Source organism: Xiphias gladius, chromosome 4 (genome assembly GCF_016859285.1).
Source record: "Xiphias gladius isolate SHS-SW01 ecotype Sanya breed wild chromosome 4, ASM1685928v1, whole genome shotgun sequence".
In the NCBI taxonomy this organism is placed as follows: domain Eukaryota; kingdom Metazoa; phylum Chordata; class Actinopteri; order Istiophoriformes; family Xiphiidae; genus Xiphias; species Xiphias gladius.
This window is the reverse complement of record NC_053403.1, coordinates 65,268-84,353: the sequence shown is the minus strand read 5'-3', so window position 1 is coordinate 84,353 and position 19,086 is coordinate 65,268. Positions and strand designations below refer to the sequence as shown.

General features: G+C 43.4%; 1 protein-coding gene across 1 annotated transcript; it reads right to left on the bottom strand.

Moving 5' to 3' along the window:
* Window positions 1-125: 125 nt before the first annotated feature.
* Window positions 126-18,890, bottom strand: ppp4r4 (protein phosphatase 4, regulatory subunit 4). Its single transcript, XM_040125519.1, has 27 exons — window positions 18,847-18,890; window positions 18,132-18,227; window positions 17,902-18,016; window positions 11,550-11,623; window positions 10,588-10,690; window positions 10,318-10,465; window positions 9,557-9,630; window positions 9,116-9,222; window positions 8,898-9,005; window positions 8,485-8,606; window positions 8,253-8,375; window positions 6,499-6,641; window positions 6,279-6,398; window positions 5,796-5,873; window positions 5,280-5,363; window positions 4,981-5,154; window positions 4,761-4,866; window positions 4,338-4,485; window positions 4,089-4,233; window positions 3,869-3,907; window positions 3,682-3,753; window positions 3,540-3,603; window positions 3,284-3,358; window positions 2,792-2,882; window positions 1,690-1,751; window positions 1,154-1,553; window positions 126-526 (listed from the first exon to the last, which is right to left on the bottom strand). The coding sequence occupies exons 3-27, from the start codon at window positions 18,007-18,009 to the stop codon at window positions 481-483; spliced, it is 2,814 nt and encodes a 937-aa protein (XP_039981453.1). The 5' UTR covers window positions 18,010-18,016; window positions 18,132-18,227; window positions 18,847-18,890; the 3' UTR covers window positions 126-480.
* Between the last annotated feature and the right edge of the window lie 196 nt (window positions 18,891-19,086).

Genomic DNA, 19,086 nt, shown 5'->3' with positions numbered 1-19,086 from the left:
GTAAAATAATGTAGCAATAACTCTGTCGTGATGATAAGTCTGCCTGTCATACAGAACAAAATTAAAACAGTTACTGCAGATTAGAACATTTTATTAAACCCAATCTAACAGGGTGTAGATCTGTCTATTGGAAACCCTCTGCAGGTTTTTGTCACTTCCTGATGTCAAACACTCAAAACCCTTGTCCTGTGATGTCAGCGTTCATTTAACCAATCACAGGTCAGCAGGTGAAACCACCAACCAGTAAGAACACAGAAACAATTTGTATGTGTGGAGTTTACTGAACAAATCAGGTGAGAGGATGAGATTATTAGAATACACAGTGCTCAGTAGATACAAATAGAAGTCAGACTCTACTGTCTCTGTTCATCACTATAAGGCAGAGATGATATCCTGTTGCATTCTGGGTATTGTCCTGAAACTGCTCCCTGACTGCTGATTGGCTGATGGCCTTATGGAGGTATGATGACATCATCATCTTTAGTCTCGTCCCGACTGCACACTGAAAGAGTTCGACTTCCTGTTTCTGTCGATTAAAAAAAAACAAAAAAAAAACAGCACATTAATAATTTCTTAAAACTGAAGACACAGTTTCAAATCTGCTGGTAGATCTGACTTTTCTGTTCTGGACAGACACTAAACCAGGGTTCAACTCATTAAGACTAGTTAAATGAATCTATTAAACAAAGCTAATCCAGGGCCAAAACGGGGTCAGGGCTAGGGCTACAGGGCTAAACCACGAAAAAACAGGGTTAAATAAATACAGCGGGGTGACATCTGGGCTAAGCCACAACAGGTCTACAACAGCATCAAAGCTAAGTCAAGCTGCTCTAGCACTAAAACTGGGTATACAGTAGGGCTAAACTAAAACACAAAACCAGGATTAAAACAGACCAGGTTTGAACAAGAATAAAGTCTGGGGTAAACAATAACAAAGCTAAATTGAGTTAGACAGGGGTTAAGACCTGAGGCTAGTCTCAAGTGAGGGGCCACACAGATGTGTGATTGGTTTCAATAAATTCAGAGAGGACATGGTTTGGGGGCCACTCCTGGACCAGGTAAAAATGGTCTTTGGGTGACAAACTTAAAAAAAACAATGTGGTACCATTAACTTGTAGCGTTCTACCACCAGAGTTTTTCAGCCAGAACTCACATCGACAGCTTTTTGGACTGGCTGTCCTTAACGCTGCAACCCCGGTCCATCGTTTTACTGCGCTGGTCCAAGGTACTGGTCCTATGGTCTCTCTGATCCAAGGTGCTGGTCCTGTGGTCTCTCTGGTCCAAGGTACCGGTTCTGTGGTCCGCTGTACCAGATCTCTGATCCACCACATTCATATTGTTCCTGTGGTCCATGCTACTGGTTCTGTGGTCCAGTGTGCCTGTTCTATGGTCTCTCTGGTCTATGGAACTGGCCCTGTGGTCCATGGAACCAGTTCTGTGGTCCAGTGTACTGGCCCTGTCCAGGAGGCTGGTGGTGTTGCTGCGGATCAGGACCGGCACGGAGGAGGTGGACTGGGTTGCCATGGTAAAGTGGGCAGTCCTCAAGGTGTCATCTATAAAATACAGAAACTGATGTAAGAATAAAGACCCTTGCACTGAGCATCCTGACTGTGATGATCCAGCAGTCCTAAAAACTGATACCTGACATTAGGCAGTGTTAATAATTTGATGTATGTGAAGAGGTGGTACCTTTGCTCTGTAACATGGAAGACTTCCCAGGTCCAGACGTACTGCTCAGCTCTTTAACCTTCCTACATCACAGAAACAGAAATAAAAACGTGTAGAATACTTAAACCTTGTTTTGACCACACTGAAGAACCAACAAGTAAAACTCTACAATGACTTAAAGACATGCACAAATTTCAGGTTGCTCTTGTAAACCCATCCAACAGTAATGACAGAATACACTGACCACACCCTGAGTACACATCTATGTCACTGTTGCCAAGTGAAAACTTCAAGCACTAGTAGTCACTGGAGAATAAAAAGAAGGGTGGACATTGTAACGTCCTTTCTGCTTCTGGACTGCTGGACTGCCATCTTGTTGTTAGAGTTTTGTTCAGTTGGGGTGTGACTCCTACGCCTCTTTCTTACCCCACACTGGCAAACCGGTGGCTATTATAGATGTCATCGACCAAAATCCGGCTCTTATCGATGGTTCCTACACAGGAATCAAGGGAAGTTTTTTAGGAGGATCTGGGAGAGTGGCCAAGAAGATCAGGGCAAGATAGAAAATGGGCGAAATGTTTGATTTTGACAAAATCTACAGAGTGAAGACCAAGTGGATGAAGAACATCATCAAGCAAGATGTGAAGAAGCTCCAGGAAGAGGCAAGAAAGAAAATAAATGTTCTGTTCAATTCTTAAAGTTCTCCCTGGAGGATCCTGATCAGACGTTGAACCACATCAGCTGACTCCTTTCAGTATGAAGGTAGTTCTCCTCAATCCTGGATTTCTGAGCTCTGCACCCTGTCTCTGAGGCTGAGTTCAGACCCCTGCCAAAGAAACTACTTTCAGCTGCTTGGATGCACCATTCCATTCTTTCAGTCACTACTCAGAGACGAAGACCACAGCTGAGGACTGGAACAGAGATCCACTGGTGAATCCAAAGCTTCATTTTATGGATCAGCTCCCACTGAACCACAACAGTCTAGTACAGCGTCTGCAGTACCAATCCGCCTATCAACCTCATGTTCCGTCTACCCTCACCACCAAGCAAGATCCTGAGATACTTAGACTTGTAGCTGGTGTTAAGTGACAGTTTAAAATCAAGGAGATCTGGTGGATCTTACGGAGGTCTGTCTGAGTTGGCGGGTTTGGATGTTGTTGGCTGACTGCTGAGGGACCGACTCCGCGACAGTTTAGCCTTCCTCATCTCCTTACCTGTAAGAAAAAGAAACATCACAGAGATTCTGATACGCTTCCATGTTCTTAACACTTTGTTTACATGAGATTTAAAGATGAAAATATCCACTACGGCCCAGTATGTACCAAACTGCCATGACTTTACAGATAACATTGTGACTAATCCTAATCTATTCCAAAATACACCAAACTCCCAACACACGTTTTGATCCACACAAATTTGATTTTGTAAACTGTTGCACCCACAGGAGATAAAACTCTGTACATTTACGATCTTTAATGAAAGATGCGCTGAAACGGCCCTAGCCAGAACTACAAATAAGAACACTCTGTTGGAAGTTCTGAGATAAAATATTTTTATCAGTGGCCACAACCACGAACACATTTACAGCTTGTCTTCATTCATATTTCTGTTTTACCAGAGGACAAAGCAGCTCCAGACGAGGACACAGACATGGATTTGGTTGCAGAGAGACTGGTTTTACTTTCCCTTCCTGTCAAAGAAAGATGGTTTACAGACTGGACTATAAAGCAGAAACAAACAGATCAATAAACTGACCAAAAATCCAAGTTCACAAAACACAAATCTTCATGCACCTGATTAAAAATCATCAACACCAGTCTTTCCCCTGTGAATCATTTTATCCAGAAATGAATGGGGACAGTTTTGCTCACGTTTTCTGTCTGTATGTTTTTCAGAGTTTAGTTTCCCTTCGCTCTGTTGGCGCTCCAACTGTTCCTGACAACAGAGGAGAAGTCATTAAAACAAAACAGAAAGGGTTTCAGGCTGAAGATGAACTTTCAAGTTCAGACTCACCATCTCCAGCAGCAGAGTCTCCTCCTTCTCCTTCTTCTGGTCTAATAAATCTCTCTCTTGCCTCTTATGAAACTGACAACAGATATAAGATACCAGATGGAGGCACATGTAGATAACAGAACAGAAACGAAACAATTAGCTGTCATTTATTCTACAGTTCAGGTCTTTATAAAAACAGGCTGCTTACAGGCTCTGTGAGGTCCAATTTGTCCAGTTCCAACACTGTCTGAAAAACATGATGAACACAGTTAATCCATCATCAGTTTGTCATCATTTAGATCCATCAAGGCTAACAAGCAAAACTAGGTCATATTTTTATGCCGGAATTGTCTCTGTAGACTTGATTGATCTCAGACCTACAGAGTCTTCTGACTGACTGAATTGGTCTCAGGTAGTGTGAATGTTACCTTGCGGATTGTTGCCACTACATCCTTGTCTTTCTCCCTGCAGAGGAGTTTCTGGACGCAGAAGTCGAGTTGCTGCAGCAGTTGTTTATCAGCCGGCAGGCGGAGCGACGAACGTAGCCTGGGCAGCAACTGGCACAGCTTATACCTGACAGACAGACAGACAGGTGAACAGGCAGACAGGTTTGTCACATTTAATGTCAGAAAGACAGATTTTACTTGCCTCATTGGACAGAGTTCTGACAGAACTACCTGACGTTGGCGACAGGGTCGTGGACCAGCTCCAGTGCCGGAATCAGGAAGTGTTTGTTGAAGTATTTTCTGGAGAAAATCTCAGTGGCTGTTTCACAAACATCAAGGAACCTCAGACGGTTCCAGTAGCTCCGACCCTTAGCCAGATCTGAGGATCAGAGACACACCAAGATGAGCCATCAATGATCTGTTTGACATCCTGGAAAAGGTTCTAATGTGTTCTCACAGTTTGTTGAACATTTCACAAACTAAGGACAAAACCTGAGTCTTCTGCCTCCTACATATGACTGTTAACATGACATATTAACTGTTTGTGAGGATTTAAGAAAGATTTTAAAAATACGTAACCGAAGTACCCAAGGTCATGTGTTCATAGGTGACATGTTTAAAGCACCTGAGACCACAGGACTAGGGTGTTCTGACCTTGGATCAGTCGCTCCATCATTTCCTGACGCTGCTCCTGTTTGCGGTTGTAGCGGAGCAATGTGCAGAAAGTCCGAGCCGCCTCCCTCTGCACCGGCAACACCTTCTGCAACCATAACCATCAGGGGAGAGTTTACCTGTCTGTTTAACTGGTTTACCTGTTGAATCGTGTCACTTCTTGTTGTGTCCTGTGGTGTCGTGTGGTGTCTGTGGTGCTGACATTGGTGGTGAGGATGATGAAGATGCGAGGGGAGAAGCTCTGGTGCAGCAGTTCTCCAGGCAGCAGTCTGGCCAGGCAGCTGTAATGCTGCAGCAGCTTCTCATGCAGCCGCCAACGCAGAGAACATCCGACCTTCTGCTCCGCCAACAACAGAGCCGACAGCAACTCCGTGAACTGATAAGCAACAAATGAAGAATCACAGGAGAACGTGGAAGAACACAGAGAAAACAAGATTAGACAAGAAACTGTAAAAGAAAGAAAAACTCAGGCTAAAAAAAATTAGAAGTTTATTTTCTCACCTTGCTGTCCAGCGTCAGGTTCTCTCCTCTGGACAGTACTGCCTCCAGAGTTTCTTCCAGGTGATTCATCAGGGCATCCAGCACCTCAACAACAAAACAGAAGCTTCAGCACATATAAAACTAACATCTGAATAACCCTAACCGACTAAATCTGAAATTTAAAAAAGTATGTTCTAAAGAAATACAGGTGTGTTTGGTCTGGGCTATTGTGAAATGTTCTGCACATTGTGTGGTGTTGATATATGCATTTGACCCCAGAGAGCAAACACAATGTTAAAGCTTGCACAAATAAAATGTATAAACAAATCTATCAGGATAAAATGATCTCTTCCAAAAACTAGAACCCACAAAAATATAAGACACGAGAAATGTCACACTGCAATGGTCTGATGACATACAAACAGCTCACTGCTGATGTTTTACCACTCACAGTTAAATGTTTGAGTTTTAAAACTGGGACCTCAGTTAAGATTTTTTTAAAACATGCAAACAACTTCGACTGAGTGTGGACTCTACCTCAAGAGCATCGTCCTGTAGTAGAACCAGAAGCTCTTTGTGGACCACCTGGACGTTTGAGCCAAGCAGCTTCACCACCTGACGGGTGGGGGCAAAGCCAATGGAAAGAGGGAAGCCATCATGTGACATCAGAGAAAACAGCTTTACATACAAACTATTAGCAGGCAAAGAACTTTAACATTCAAATGCTGGACAGCTTCTTTCTTTCATCTCCTATCTAATGAATTTTGTGGCTATATTTCTTCAAGGAGACGCAGAACCTAAGGATGGTGATGTCCATGATCTCTCAACAGCTACTGGTGATCAATGTCCTTTTAGATTTGAACGACTCCATGATTTTCTTCTAGCGCCACCATCAGGATAACCTCTACAACCTTTAGCTCCCCTACTGTTCAAACTTTAAGAACAGATAAAACGTCTTGATGTTTTCTTTCATGCCGTGGCTGTAACAAACAGTGTAGCCACAGTATAAATTGATCTGACCTGGTGGAAACTGGCTGCAGCACTTCGTCGAACGCTGACCTCTGGGTCACAACAAAGACTGGAGAAAGATGGGTAGAGCTCTGACAGGAAGTGGGCTGAGTCAGAAAACACCACCATGGCCTGCAGATACAGAGACAGAAAGTAAAACATAACATCAATCATCTGAAAGACTGACGACTGAACTGAACTCTGAAACTCTTGAGTGTGGTTGTGAATTTACTGGTAAGTTGTAGCAGCAGTTGCAGCGGATCAGCTTCGACTCATTGTTGATGTCAGTCTGGTTTCCTTCGGTCTGCAGACCGGCGACACACAGCACCTTAAACCTCTGCAGCAACCGGTCCTTCTGCTCGTCTGACAGAGAGCCTGAAACACAATGACTCTTCAGAAACACAACGATTCGTCAGTCCTAAAGTCCCCATGCCAACTCTGGATATACAAGAACTAAAGGACTCGTAGTAATGGCCCTGGTACCCCAGACTTCCAAAGTACACCCACAAAATACCCCGGGTGGGCAAGGTCATAAACCTTCTCCATGTCCACAAAACACATTTAGACTGGATGGAAAAATTTCCCATGACCCATTCAGGATACCTGCAAGTGTAAACAGCTGGTCCACTGATCCAGGAACAGGACAGAATCCACTTCACTCCTCCTGTATCTGAGGTTCAGCAGTCACTTAGAGTCTCCTTTCAGCAGCCTGACAGAAACTTTCCCAGAGAGGCTAAGCAGTGTGATGCCCTGATGGTTGGAGCTCTTCATCTGGCCCCTTTTTTAAAACTGGGAACCACCTCCTGCCGGTCCCTCAGGTGTTCCAGCTACAGCTCCTCTATGGAGGACGTTTCAGGCAAATGTTCCTTCCATTGTCAGAAAATATTCTAAGTCCAGGTCAGCAGTTCTCCTCCCTGCTGAAAACAGTGAGGACTAAGCTCGGATCCCCCTCTTGACTTATCTGATGTTTTGTCAATAATCCTTTTCAAGGCCAACTACAAGTCCTTCTCAAACACCTCCCAAACAGAGTTTTACCTTCACTGACCACAGAAGCTACAGTCTTTCTGACCTCCTGATACCTGTCTGCTGTTTCAAGAGTCCCCTGGACCAACTAGCCTGAAAGGACTTCTCCATCAGCTTGACAACCTCCTTCAAAAGCAGTGTTCACCTGCAGGTTCTTTGGTTACAACCACAGCAAGCACTGAAGACTGGCTGGCCAAAACTCTGAGCAGCCAGCTCCACAATGGAAACTTTGAACGTGTTAGAGACCTTGTGGCCAGACATTCCCAGTTCACCCTGACTATTTGTTTAGGTTTACCAGGTCTGACCAGCAGCCCCTGGCCCAGCTGTTCACCACCGACTGGTGATCGTTTCTCAAATGTTGTCCATGAGAGCGTTGAAGTCCCCCAGCAGAACTATAGAGACCCATTGGCATTGCTATGCATAGACCTGAGCCCAACTATATCTAGTTGGTACAGCTTCGTGTTTGGCATCAACTTTGGTTCGTTTCCCACTAGAGAGATGACAATTCAAATCCCTAGAACTAGTTTACAAAACCTGGGGTCAGCACACCAAGGCCCCCACCTTACATCCAGCCCTCCAGGTAGTGGGCCCATAAGGCAGTTGCCCTATGTCACCCCTTCGGGCTGAACCAGATCAGGCCTCATGGTGCTTACACTAACCTGGCCAGCAGGTCCTCATTATTAGCAGAGGTGGTGAGTCTCAGAGAGGTTTTGTCATCTGATCCTGATTAAAAACATCATCCAGTTTTACAGCTGTTTACTGACATTACTGATACAACTTTGATTATGAAATCTATTTATAAGCATAATTTTAATTAATCACCTCAGTCTCATAACTATCTGCCAGCCTTAACTTAACTTCATGTCATGGATATTCTGGGCTTATTCTGCTTTAGTTTCAGCAGAATATGACTTCACTGTCTTTACTGTGTTTCTACTGTGTGACACCAGTGTTGAGTCTCACCTGCCAGTCCACTGCAGAGCTTCCCAAACTGGAATGACAAAGATGCCACGACAGCTTCGTCCGTCTGCGACGATGCCTCGCAAACGGACATCACCAGAGGAACCACTACATGAAGTCTGTCATCTAAGAGAAGAGGGGGCTTTTAAACATGCTGTTTATAAAGAGGAGAGGGCTTTAAACCATGCAGACTGCTTCTCACCACAGCTCCACCTGTTGTCACCTGATGACTCACCACTGTCGATCATCTCCATCAAGTTGATGATGGTGTCGAAGGCAGCGAGGCGGACGCTGCTCTCCTCGTCTCTGGCAAGCTCCACCAGTTCAGGAAGCAGCTCCATCCTGGTGTCCTCCACCCTGAACAACAGACAAGAGACACACTATCTCACCAGAGCAGGATGTTCGAATGGTTTTTGGTTTGTGATTTGGTTTGTGTGTCATTGGTTGGTGTTTGGTTAGTATTTGTTTGGTTGGTGTTTGGTTGGTTTTTGGTTTGTGTTTGTTTGGTGTTTGGTTAGTATTTGTTTGGTTGGTGTTTGGTAGGTGTTTGGTATTTGTTTGCTAGGTTGGTTGGTGTTTGTTTTGTTCGTTTGGTGTTTGGTTGGGATTTGTTTGGTTGGTGTTTGGTTTGTGTTATGTGAGGTTTACCCGGTCGCCCTGGCGATGCTTTCGAGCTGACGGCACATACAGGCTCGGACCTCGAACTCCACATCTTGACATAAAGACCGAGCCAAAGGCAGCAGCTCTTTCTTCACTCTGATACACAGAAAACACACCTGTTAGTGTGAGACCAGGTGTGACAACAACAACTTACATCAGCTTAATTTGATCAATAATCACTTGAAAGTGACTGTGTTGCAGCTCACATGTGGGAATCAAACTTGCAGGCAACTTTTCCTAAAATGCGACAGCTGGCCAGACGAGCCTGAAGAGAGTGAGAAAGCTGAGACTGATACAGGAGAGGGTTCAGCACCTGAAGAGACAGAAAGGTACCGAGTGAGACAGGAAGAGAGTGAGACAAGTATAGGGTGAGGTAGGCAGAGAGAAGCAGCTGAGACTGAAACAGGGATGTGTTCAGCGTCTGCAGAGACAGACAGGTACAGAGAGATAGCAAGAGAGTGTGATTGGTACAGAAACATACAGGCAGAGTGTGAAACAGGTATAAAGTCAGACATGTACTGAGAGACAAGTACAAAGTGAGACAAGTATAGAGTGAGACAGGCAGAGAGTGAAACAGCTGAGACTGATACAGGAGAGGTTTCAGCATCTGCAGAGACAGACAGGTACAGGGGCCCTGATCACTGTACCTCCTGTTTGATGGTCTCCTTAGGTAAAGCGTTGATGGCGGACAGCAGAGTCTCCAACCAGGCATTGCTAACCACTGTCAACAACAAACACGTCATCATCAGCATCACAAACAGTCCTGGCTATTGATTAGTCTTTAAAATCAGCTTATCTCTGAAACTGGATCCTCAGAAGCTTTAACGTAGACTAAACTGGTTTAGTCTGAACCTCTGTACGTCCACATTTCAGTTTTTGGTGATTTAACATACCCCAGAGTAAAAATAAAAAGGCAAACTACTGACCACAGACCAGTCTGGTGTTCCTCTAAAACACCTGTGATCGGTGGATCGCCAGGTAACTTTATCATACATCCAGTTCAGCTGCGGTTCACTTGAACCTGTGCTGGTTTAGCAGATCAGGTCCAGTTTACCACACAGCTGGATTTCAAACTCCTGAAGGTTCCAGTGTATCTAGACTCCTTCTAAATTATATTTGAGACAGTCACATGATCATAATCATGATCTCAGTGGTTTAGGTGTGTTACCTGTGTGCCTGTGTTTCAGGTGTGTTACTTGTGTGCCAGTTCTTCGGGTGTGTTACCCGTGTGTCGGTGGTTCAGGTTTGTTACCTGTGTGTCAGTGGTTCATGTGGGTCAGTTGTGCTAACCTGTGTCTCCATTGTTCAGTTCAGGTGTATTACCTTCGGTCCCAATGACTCAGGTGTGTTACCCATTTCTCAGTGGCTCAGGTGTGTTACCTGCGTCTGGGTTGTTCAAATATGTTACCTGTGTCTCGGTGGTTCAGGTGCAGCAGGACTGTCTTCAGGATCGAGTAGGTGTGGGTGTGGATCAGAATAATGTCATCCTGTAGGATGGTTAAAAATGATGCTGCTGCCGCCAGCTGGATTTCCGCTCCAGATCCATTCAGGACCTCCTGATGTCACACAGAAAGAACAGGTTACCTGAATGACACACCTGTGATTTCCCAGAATGACTGTCCTCCTACTGCCCTCCTCTGCCTGCCCTCACAAATACAGTCTGACTGATGTTACATACCCGGACTTTTGGTACGACCCGACGAAACGTCTCAGCTGGATTCTGGCGGACGAGACTTGGCAGATTACTGATGACACTCGCTCTCTGCACCTCCTGACCCACGCTGACAACGAGAGGAAATACAGAAACATAAAGGAACTCAGAGGAGAGTGTATATTTGAAGTGAGTGCATTTACAGATCAAAAAGATGAGCACCTAAAATTGGACCCAGAGGGACTCCAGAATTGATATCTGGAGAAAAATCCACTTAGAACCTGGATTTGTATCAATATAGTACAGACATTTCGCATACAGACAGTCTATGTGACTCTCATGTGGTTTCTGTCCTGCTGTTGTTTGTACATTATACTTTCAGCTCTGTTTTCAGAAACATGTCAAACATCAGTTACTGAGCTACGATCCTGATTGACCATCCACAGTCCAGTACCCCTGAGTCCTCTGCGTTTCAGTGCTGTTTCTCTGTCAGATTTCAGAGTTTCAGTCCAGACATTGAATGAGTTCAATAAACTAGTTTAGATCCTGAGGGATCAGACTGCAGGAGGATTACTTTTAATGTTTAATTAGCTTCAGAGTTTACTGGGTCACGGAGAACGAGGACAGGTGGAGGACAGGTGGAGGACTGGACTGCTTCTTCCTCCACCTGAGGCCTCTTACAGCCAAAATCCTTGTACTAATAAAAGCCTTTTATTTATTCAGGATTCTTCTTGACTCTTAACTGATTACAACTGTTTCCTGACCTGAGAAACAACCTAAAATAGAAAACTAAAAGGAAAAAACAATCACAAAAACATGTGACCAAAAAGTGTGACCATCATCGACCTTTGAAAACGTCACACCAACCTGTCCACAGGTGAGCTGATGTCTGTTTTACAGATGTACAGAGATGTACAAAAACATCTTTAGGCCTCAACAGTGTTAACATGTTTCTAAAACTGTCGGTCAGTCAGACCCCCGACTCTCACCTGAGCAGGTAGACAGCTCTCTCAATGTCATTCAGGTCTTCATCCACAGTCAGCTGATCGATCTCCTCAGCTGTCTGACAGGAAACAACAAACACACAACTAGAATGCAGAGTCTAAATCAGTGTTATGTTTTTTTGAATATATGTATGTTAAAATGCTGACTATGATCCATCCACAGTTCCAGTCTGGCCCACAGAGCTTTTATTTTCATCTCTCTACTGTCTGTGATAAAAAAATTTTAAAAAAATCTTAAAAACCCTCAGGCCTTTGAAGGTCCAGTCCAAAGCGTGGACCAGAAAGAAGGCCCTCATTTTGCAACAGTGTCCTCGCAAGGTATAAAAGCCAACTGGTACTCACAAAGATCGCCGCACAAGAGAGCACAAACACACAAACACCATCACTTCATCACTCCATCACTAGAAGGGACATAAATTCCCCACAGAGTGACAGATTTATGTCCCCACAAAACTGCCTGTAATGATTGTATGCATGTATTTATAGATAGATAGATAGATAGATACTTTATGAATCCTTGAGGAGAAATTGTGTTGTTACAGCAGCCACATAAAAGAACAGAGAGCAAAGAAACAACAAGACATGACAAAAATAGTCCTATTACTATAAAATTAAATAAAAAATAACATATATAAAATTATGATGTACTTTGTACCTCCTGTGCCCGATGATTTGCCGTGATGTAGAGAAACTATGCTGAACTCTCTGTCAGTGCTGAAATATAACTAAGTACATTTACTTTAGTACTGTACTTAAGTAAAGTTTTGAGGTACTTTACTCGAGTATTTCCATTTTCTGCTACTCTATACTTCTATCTCACTACAATTCAGAGAGAAATATTGTGTTATACTGCACTGAATTTATGTGACATTTTGAGTTATTGTACAGATTCTGATTTTTTATTAAAAAACATGTTAACTTGTAAAATATGATGCTTTGTTATAAATTAAACTGCCAATTAGAGGTCATTAGAGCTGAAGCAGTTGGTCTATTAATTGAGTAGTTAATTGATATGTTCAAGTATTTTGTGTGACCAATTGTCCAAAACCTCAAATGTTCAGTTTATAACCATTTAGGAAGGAACAGTGAAATGTTTTTCATTTTGAATTAAAAATGAAAAAAAAAAAAAAAAAAACTTAAACAAATGAAACTCAGGTTTCCCTTTGGATTCTGGGTGATTGTGACAGCATTTCTCAGCATTTTCTGTTTTTTTTTTTTCTTTACAAAACAATCATTCGATTATTCGAGAAAATAATTAATAAAATATTCCAAAATGAAACAGTCATTTGTTACTAGTACCTGACCAAGAGTAAAAACATTCCAATATTGATATATTGGCCAATAATCTTCATATATACATACACAAACAAATACATATATATACACATATATATATACACAAAGTATCCTCTGAAAGTCTGCTAAAGGATGTGAATGCAGTGCTACGTACTTTGCTACTAGGACCGTAACTGAGACCATTCAGGTGATATACACCACAGCAACAGTGATCCCAGAGATGCTTGGCTACAAGATGAACACCATAAGCCACAAAGAGCATTACCCCCCATGGAGAAGGAGGCTGGGGGCCAAGATCAAGGCAACACGGAGAGAAGTTAGTCAACTTTCAGAGCTAAATAAAGGTGTGGGGACGAAAGGGATACCCAGGAAGTACAACATGCTGCCTATACCTGAGGCACTGGAGACTGCCAAGCAAAGGCTCACAGCTCTGGCTACCCGCCTGAAGAGATACACAGGAGAAGCAGAAGCCAGGAGAATAAATAGGATGTTCTCCACCAAACGATCCAAACTGTACTCTCAGTGGCAAGGTAATAACACGAGAACAGATCCTCCCCGGGCTGAGACTGAACAATACTGGAAGAGCATATGGGAGAAGGAGGCATCACATAACACCAATGCTCAGTGGCTAGTGGTTCTAAGAGCGGACCACAGCAATCTCCTGGAACAAGATCCAGTAACCTTAACAATGGCAGACATCCAAGAACGAGTGTCAGGTATGAAGAGCTGGACAGCACCGGGCCCAAACATGATCCACACCTACTGGCTAAAGAAACTTATTCCACTCCATGAATGCCTGGCAGCACAAATGAACCAGCTGCTGATGGATGGGACGCACGCAGAGTGGTTAACCCAAGGGCGGACAGTCCTGATCAAGGACCCCCAGAAGGGCACGATCCCATCCAACTACCGGCCAATAACCTGCCTCTGTGCAACATGAAAGCTACTGTCAGGCATCATAGCGGCTAAGATGAATAGGCACATGGCCCAATACATGAGCAGGGCCCAGAAAGGAATTGGTAGTAATACCAGGGGTGCTAAGCACCAGCTACTGGTTGATAGAGCAGTCACCCAAGACTGCAAGACCAGGAAGACCAACCTGTGCACCGCCTGGATTGACTACAAGAAAGGCCTATGACTCAATGCCACACACATGAATACTGGAATGCTTGGACATGTACAACATTAACAGGACACTAAGAGCCTTCATCAAGAACTCAATGGGGCTGTGGAAAACAACTCTGGAGGCCAACTCAAAGCCAATTGCACAAGTTACCATCAAGTGCGGCATATACCAAGGTGATGCACTATCCCCGCTGCTGTTCTGCATAGGCCTGAACCCCCTCAGAGTGGCTACGGGTACCAGTTCCATAGCGGAACAACAATCAGTCACCTCCTCTACATGGATGACATCAAGCTGTATGCCAGGAATGAGCGAGATATCGTGTCACTGACCCACCTCACCAGGATCTACAGCAATGACATCGGAATGTCATTCGGACTAGATAAGTGTGGTCGGATGGTATCAAAGAGAGGGATAATGATCAGAACGGAGGGGGTTGAACTACCAGAAGGCAGCATTGCAGATGTTCAGGACAGCTACAAATACCAACACAGAGTGTAAAATCAAGAAGAAGGAACACGAGAAGATTGAAAAATACCAAGGGCTGAAAGAGGAGCTACAAAAGATGCGGGGAGTAAAGGCAAATGTGGTGCCAATGGTAACTTGAGCACTGGGGGCTGTGACCCACAAACTGGGAGAATGGCTCCAGCAGATTCCGGGTACAACATCTGAGGTCTCTGCCCAGAAGAGCGCAGTCCTAGGAACAGCTAAGATACTGCGCAGAAGCCTCAAACTCCCAGGCCTCTGGTAGAGGACCTGAGCTTGAGGAAGACACACCACATCCCCCATCAGGGAGCGGGGGTGAGAGCGAGATTTTTTTAAATATATATACATATATATATATATATATACACACATATATATACACATGTATATACACACATATGCATATATACATTTACAGATATATACACATATTTACATGTATACATACACATATATACACATATATACATATACATGAAATTTGAAAAGGGGAAACGATGGGGTCATTGTTTATTAACTATTCAGCAATATATTTCACAAACTAGTTAGCAACTTAGTGTAAAGACACCACTTGACTCTGCTCCTCCATCTGCTCAGCTGTGACACTACTCTGCTACATGTGCTACAGACAGTGCTGAGATTATTGTAAACAATGAAGCGCGCTCTGCTGGACAAACTATACAATGACACAATTTGTAACTTATCCAAAGCATCTATTTCTGCATTATGTTCTGTAAAAAAAAAATATCTGAGCATATTAGACAACATATGCCGATACCGATATATATCTGTGATAGGCTAATATCAGCCGACTAAAATTAGCCGACCAATATATCGGCCAGGCTCATTAATTACAGCTCATCCGTGTATAAAGTAATTAAAACTAACACCACTTGGAGCATTGATGCCTCAGGATTAACAACCTAGTGAGGATGATATAATATCAGGAGAACACATACTTTTACTTTGATACTTTAAGTGCATTTTGCTGATAATACTCAAGGTACATTTTCAATGCAGTACTTTGTAATGGAAAATTTTAAAACTGTTCACATTTTACTACTACTTATGCTGTAGTTATATTCATCTATGGAATGCACTGATTGCTACCTTCAGAGATAAAACGATGCCAGGCAGACAGCCTTCATCCCTGCAGCTGCAATGGAACAATTCCCATGTATGTGTGTTATATCTCTTGGAACAGCAACCTCTTCCTTCTGTACTCACTAAAGTGTATAAATGCTTACTAAGTTTTGTGTTCTTTGCTCATTGCCATACACTGCTCATTGCCGTGACCTTTGATCTCTGTATGCTTGAGACCATCTGCAGATGTTGAATTAAACTTACCGAAAAACGAGTTGACTCCTAGTACTATATGGAGCGGAAAGAATTGCCACCACAAATTTTACTTATAACAGATTGTTTTTACTGTGTGGTATTAGTACTTTTACTGAAATAGAGGATAGAGGATCAGAGTATGAACACAACTAAAATGTCCCAAAAAAATTAGCAATATAGCACGCACACACACAAATATATGAGTGTGTGTGCGTGGGAGGAGATGGGGGTGTGTGTCTGTGTCATCATGACGTTAGGGTTTCCTCCCATAAGAAGCCCCCCCAGACCCCACCCCCTCACAGCTTCGTCATCCTAGAGCCCCGCCCCCTCCACCTCCACAGAGTCAGGTGTGAACAGAAGAAGAGGAAAAGGAAGAAGAAATCACTCCGTCTCCTTTATACTGCTCTACATTTACTGTCGGACGTTTTATTTGTCTATCGGAATTCTGACTGTAAGTGTCTCGACTATATGTTTCCCTCAACTATCACCCTGCAGAACAAAAAGTAGAGTCCAACATGTATCTACTGTCTGCTAACAATCCCACAGTGCTCCACAGATGACAAAATGACCACTGAGTGGCTATCAGTGATGAAGCAACATGATAAAGATCAGCAAATGTGTCTGAAAGCTGAATCTGCAGCTCAACTCTGAGTAAAGTATAAAGGGAGTGAGTGAATGAGTGAATACGTGAATTAGTGAGTGATTTCAGAGACAACTGGAGTGTGTGTTCTCGGTGTGTAATTCTAGTCTGTCATTCTTCTTCTTGTATTCTGTTTATTCAACTGTCACATTTATAATTATTCAAAATTTGATTATACTTTTTTTTTAAACTTAAAATTTCATCATTTGGACCTAATTATCATCATCACTGAGCCTGGGCTCGGTCCAGAGTGAGGACACAAGGACACGAAGACAACAATGAATATTAGAAAAATCCGGGGGGGCTCTGCTAATCGCCCTGGTTTCTCCTGTCCCGGTCTTTGGTCTCTGCTGTCAGGTCACTGCTGCCTTGGTCTTTGGTCTCTAATCTCCTGGTTACACATACGGTAACTCTACATCTGGACTAATGTAACGACTCTGTGCTGGATCACTGTTTGTCCTGGTATCTTTACATTTTACTGTGTCGATGTTTATGCACCTTTTTATGTCACATCACACAAACACCAACGATGATAGATATTCTGTTTGTCGTCTGATAAAGACTCTTAAATGTGTTTTTGAACAACAGTGACTCAGTATCTGCAGAGACACACTTGTGTAAAAATAAACTCTGATGGAAGAACTATAAGCTGATCCACACAAAATCAATCTGTAACTGTTTTAATGACCAATTAAGTCCTAGAATATGTTTATGGTTCAAGCTGCACAAGTGAATATTTGCTGCTTTTCTTTGTCAAACATGATGTTAAACCGAGTGTCTTTATGTTTTGGTTTTTGTTGCTCGGCCAAAACGAAACGTCTTAATATCTCCACTTGGACATTTTTAAAAACAATTTTCTTATATTTATTGGACCAAATGATCTTTCGATTGATCAAGAAACTGATCATTAGCCGAAATTTTTGAGTCCATACTTATTAACATATTATCTCATTGCCCTACAGTACTTATCAGTTGAAAATATTTTCTGTTGTCCTGCAGGGACAGGCTTTAACAACAGTCCTCTTCTTATCATGGGATTCTGAAAATTGTGATAAATATCGTCACAGGTGGACGTTGATGTAAAAGTGAGAGAATAACGTTAATTCATTATGACAGAGGTCCTGACAGAGACAAGAGATCCTGAATACTGCTCTACTACAGACTGTCCACCTGTGTGTCTGTCCACCTGTCTCACTACAGACGGACAGACAGAAACTGCGTCATGCTGCGCAGATAGTGGGTCTCCCCTCTGCTTCCTGCATGGAGGCTGCTGATCTTCCTCCCACTGACTCATTCAACATGTCACATTATCGCCTCCATCATTATCATCATCATCGCTTCACATCTCACACATCACAATCTGTGATCAACACATGACCCACTTCTGTGTGTCTGACCAACTCAGTATTAATGTGACTGTATTCAAACCATCAGAGGCTGAGATGTAAAAATACCTTGAGACTCCTGCGAATCGGCCTCTCGATGAAGGCAAGCTCCTGCAGGTCCTCCAGCTGTCCGTACAGCAGGCTGGACTGGTTCAGACTCATTCTGCTGGAGAACATCTGTTCACTGGAAATGGCCCAGTTTCGCACTGGTGGTTAGTGGGAGAGCATGCGGCAGATCTCAGTGCTAACCATCCCTGATGAGAGGACGAGGTGCGAGGAGGGGGGTCGCTGTCACTAACCGTTTCCAAGGAGATCCCTGCTCGTTCAGTCCGGAGGGGGGGGCGTCACGCCAGACTCCGTTCAGAATTCTAATAATATAACGCGTCTTCGCTCATCTGCAGATGAAGAAATCTGTCAGAGGTCCAAAATGCATTTCAGAACTCAACACCGTCTATTCTTCTATTTCGCGCTCACGAGTCCTCCGACATGCAGTTATTTCAGTAAAATCTCCACTATTCCGAGGAACATCTTTTGAATAGAATATCCCAGTTGGTTAGTGTGAGAGCAGGCAGCAGATCCCACAGCCAGCCGCTGTCAGCGACTATCGGCCGAACGGTTTCCAAACCAATCCGCGCTCTCTCCTCTGCGGAGGAAACGTCAAGCTAGCCTCTGGTAAAAGAAATGAACGCTTATTTTCGCGCTAGTTAAGACACAATCTGTTAAAGCTTAAAACCGAAGAGTAGCATACATCAAAAACATCACTTTTCATTTCAGTACACCAGGCAGCACGTATTTCAATAAAATCTTTTACACCTTTTCTGCCTCCTCTGTGCGGAGGGAACGTCACGCCAGGCTCAGTTCAAAACTCGCATTACAGAATTTATTTACTAATTAATAAGAGTAAGAATCTGGGAAACCTCAAACATCAGACATGTGACAAAACGACATGATCTCCTCTTCAGTTCGGCGCACATTCAACACACTAAAAAACATTTATTCAAATAAAATCCTGACCTACTACACCCGCTTCAACTGTTCTGCCCTCTGCGGTAGGAACGTCACGCCGAACTGCGTTAAAATGTAAGCGCTATGACGCGTCTGTGATCATTTGTAAACCTTGTCATCCGTAGGACCTTAAAAAAATATATATATATTTTAGAAATCGGTAAGACCCACTCATTTCGGCCTACATTAAGTACACCAACATGCAATTATTTCAATAAAACGTTTTGGGTTCTGTCTGGTCGCTCCCAC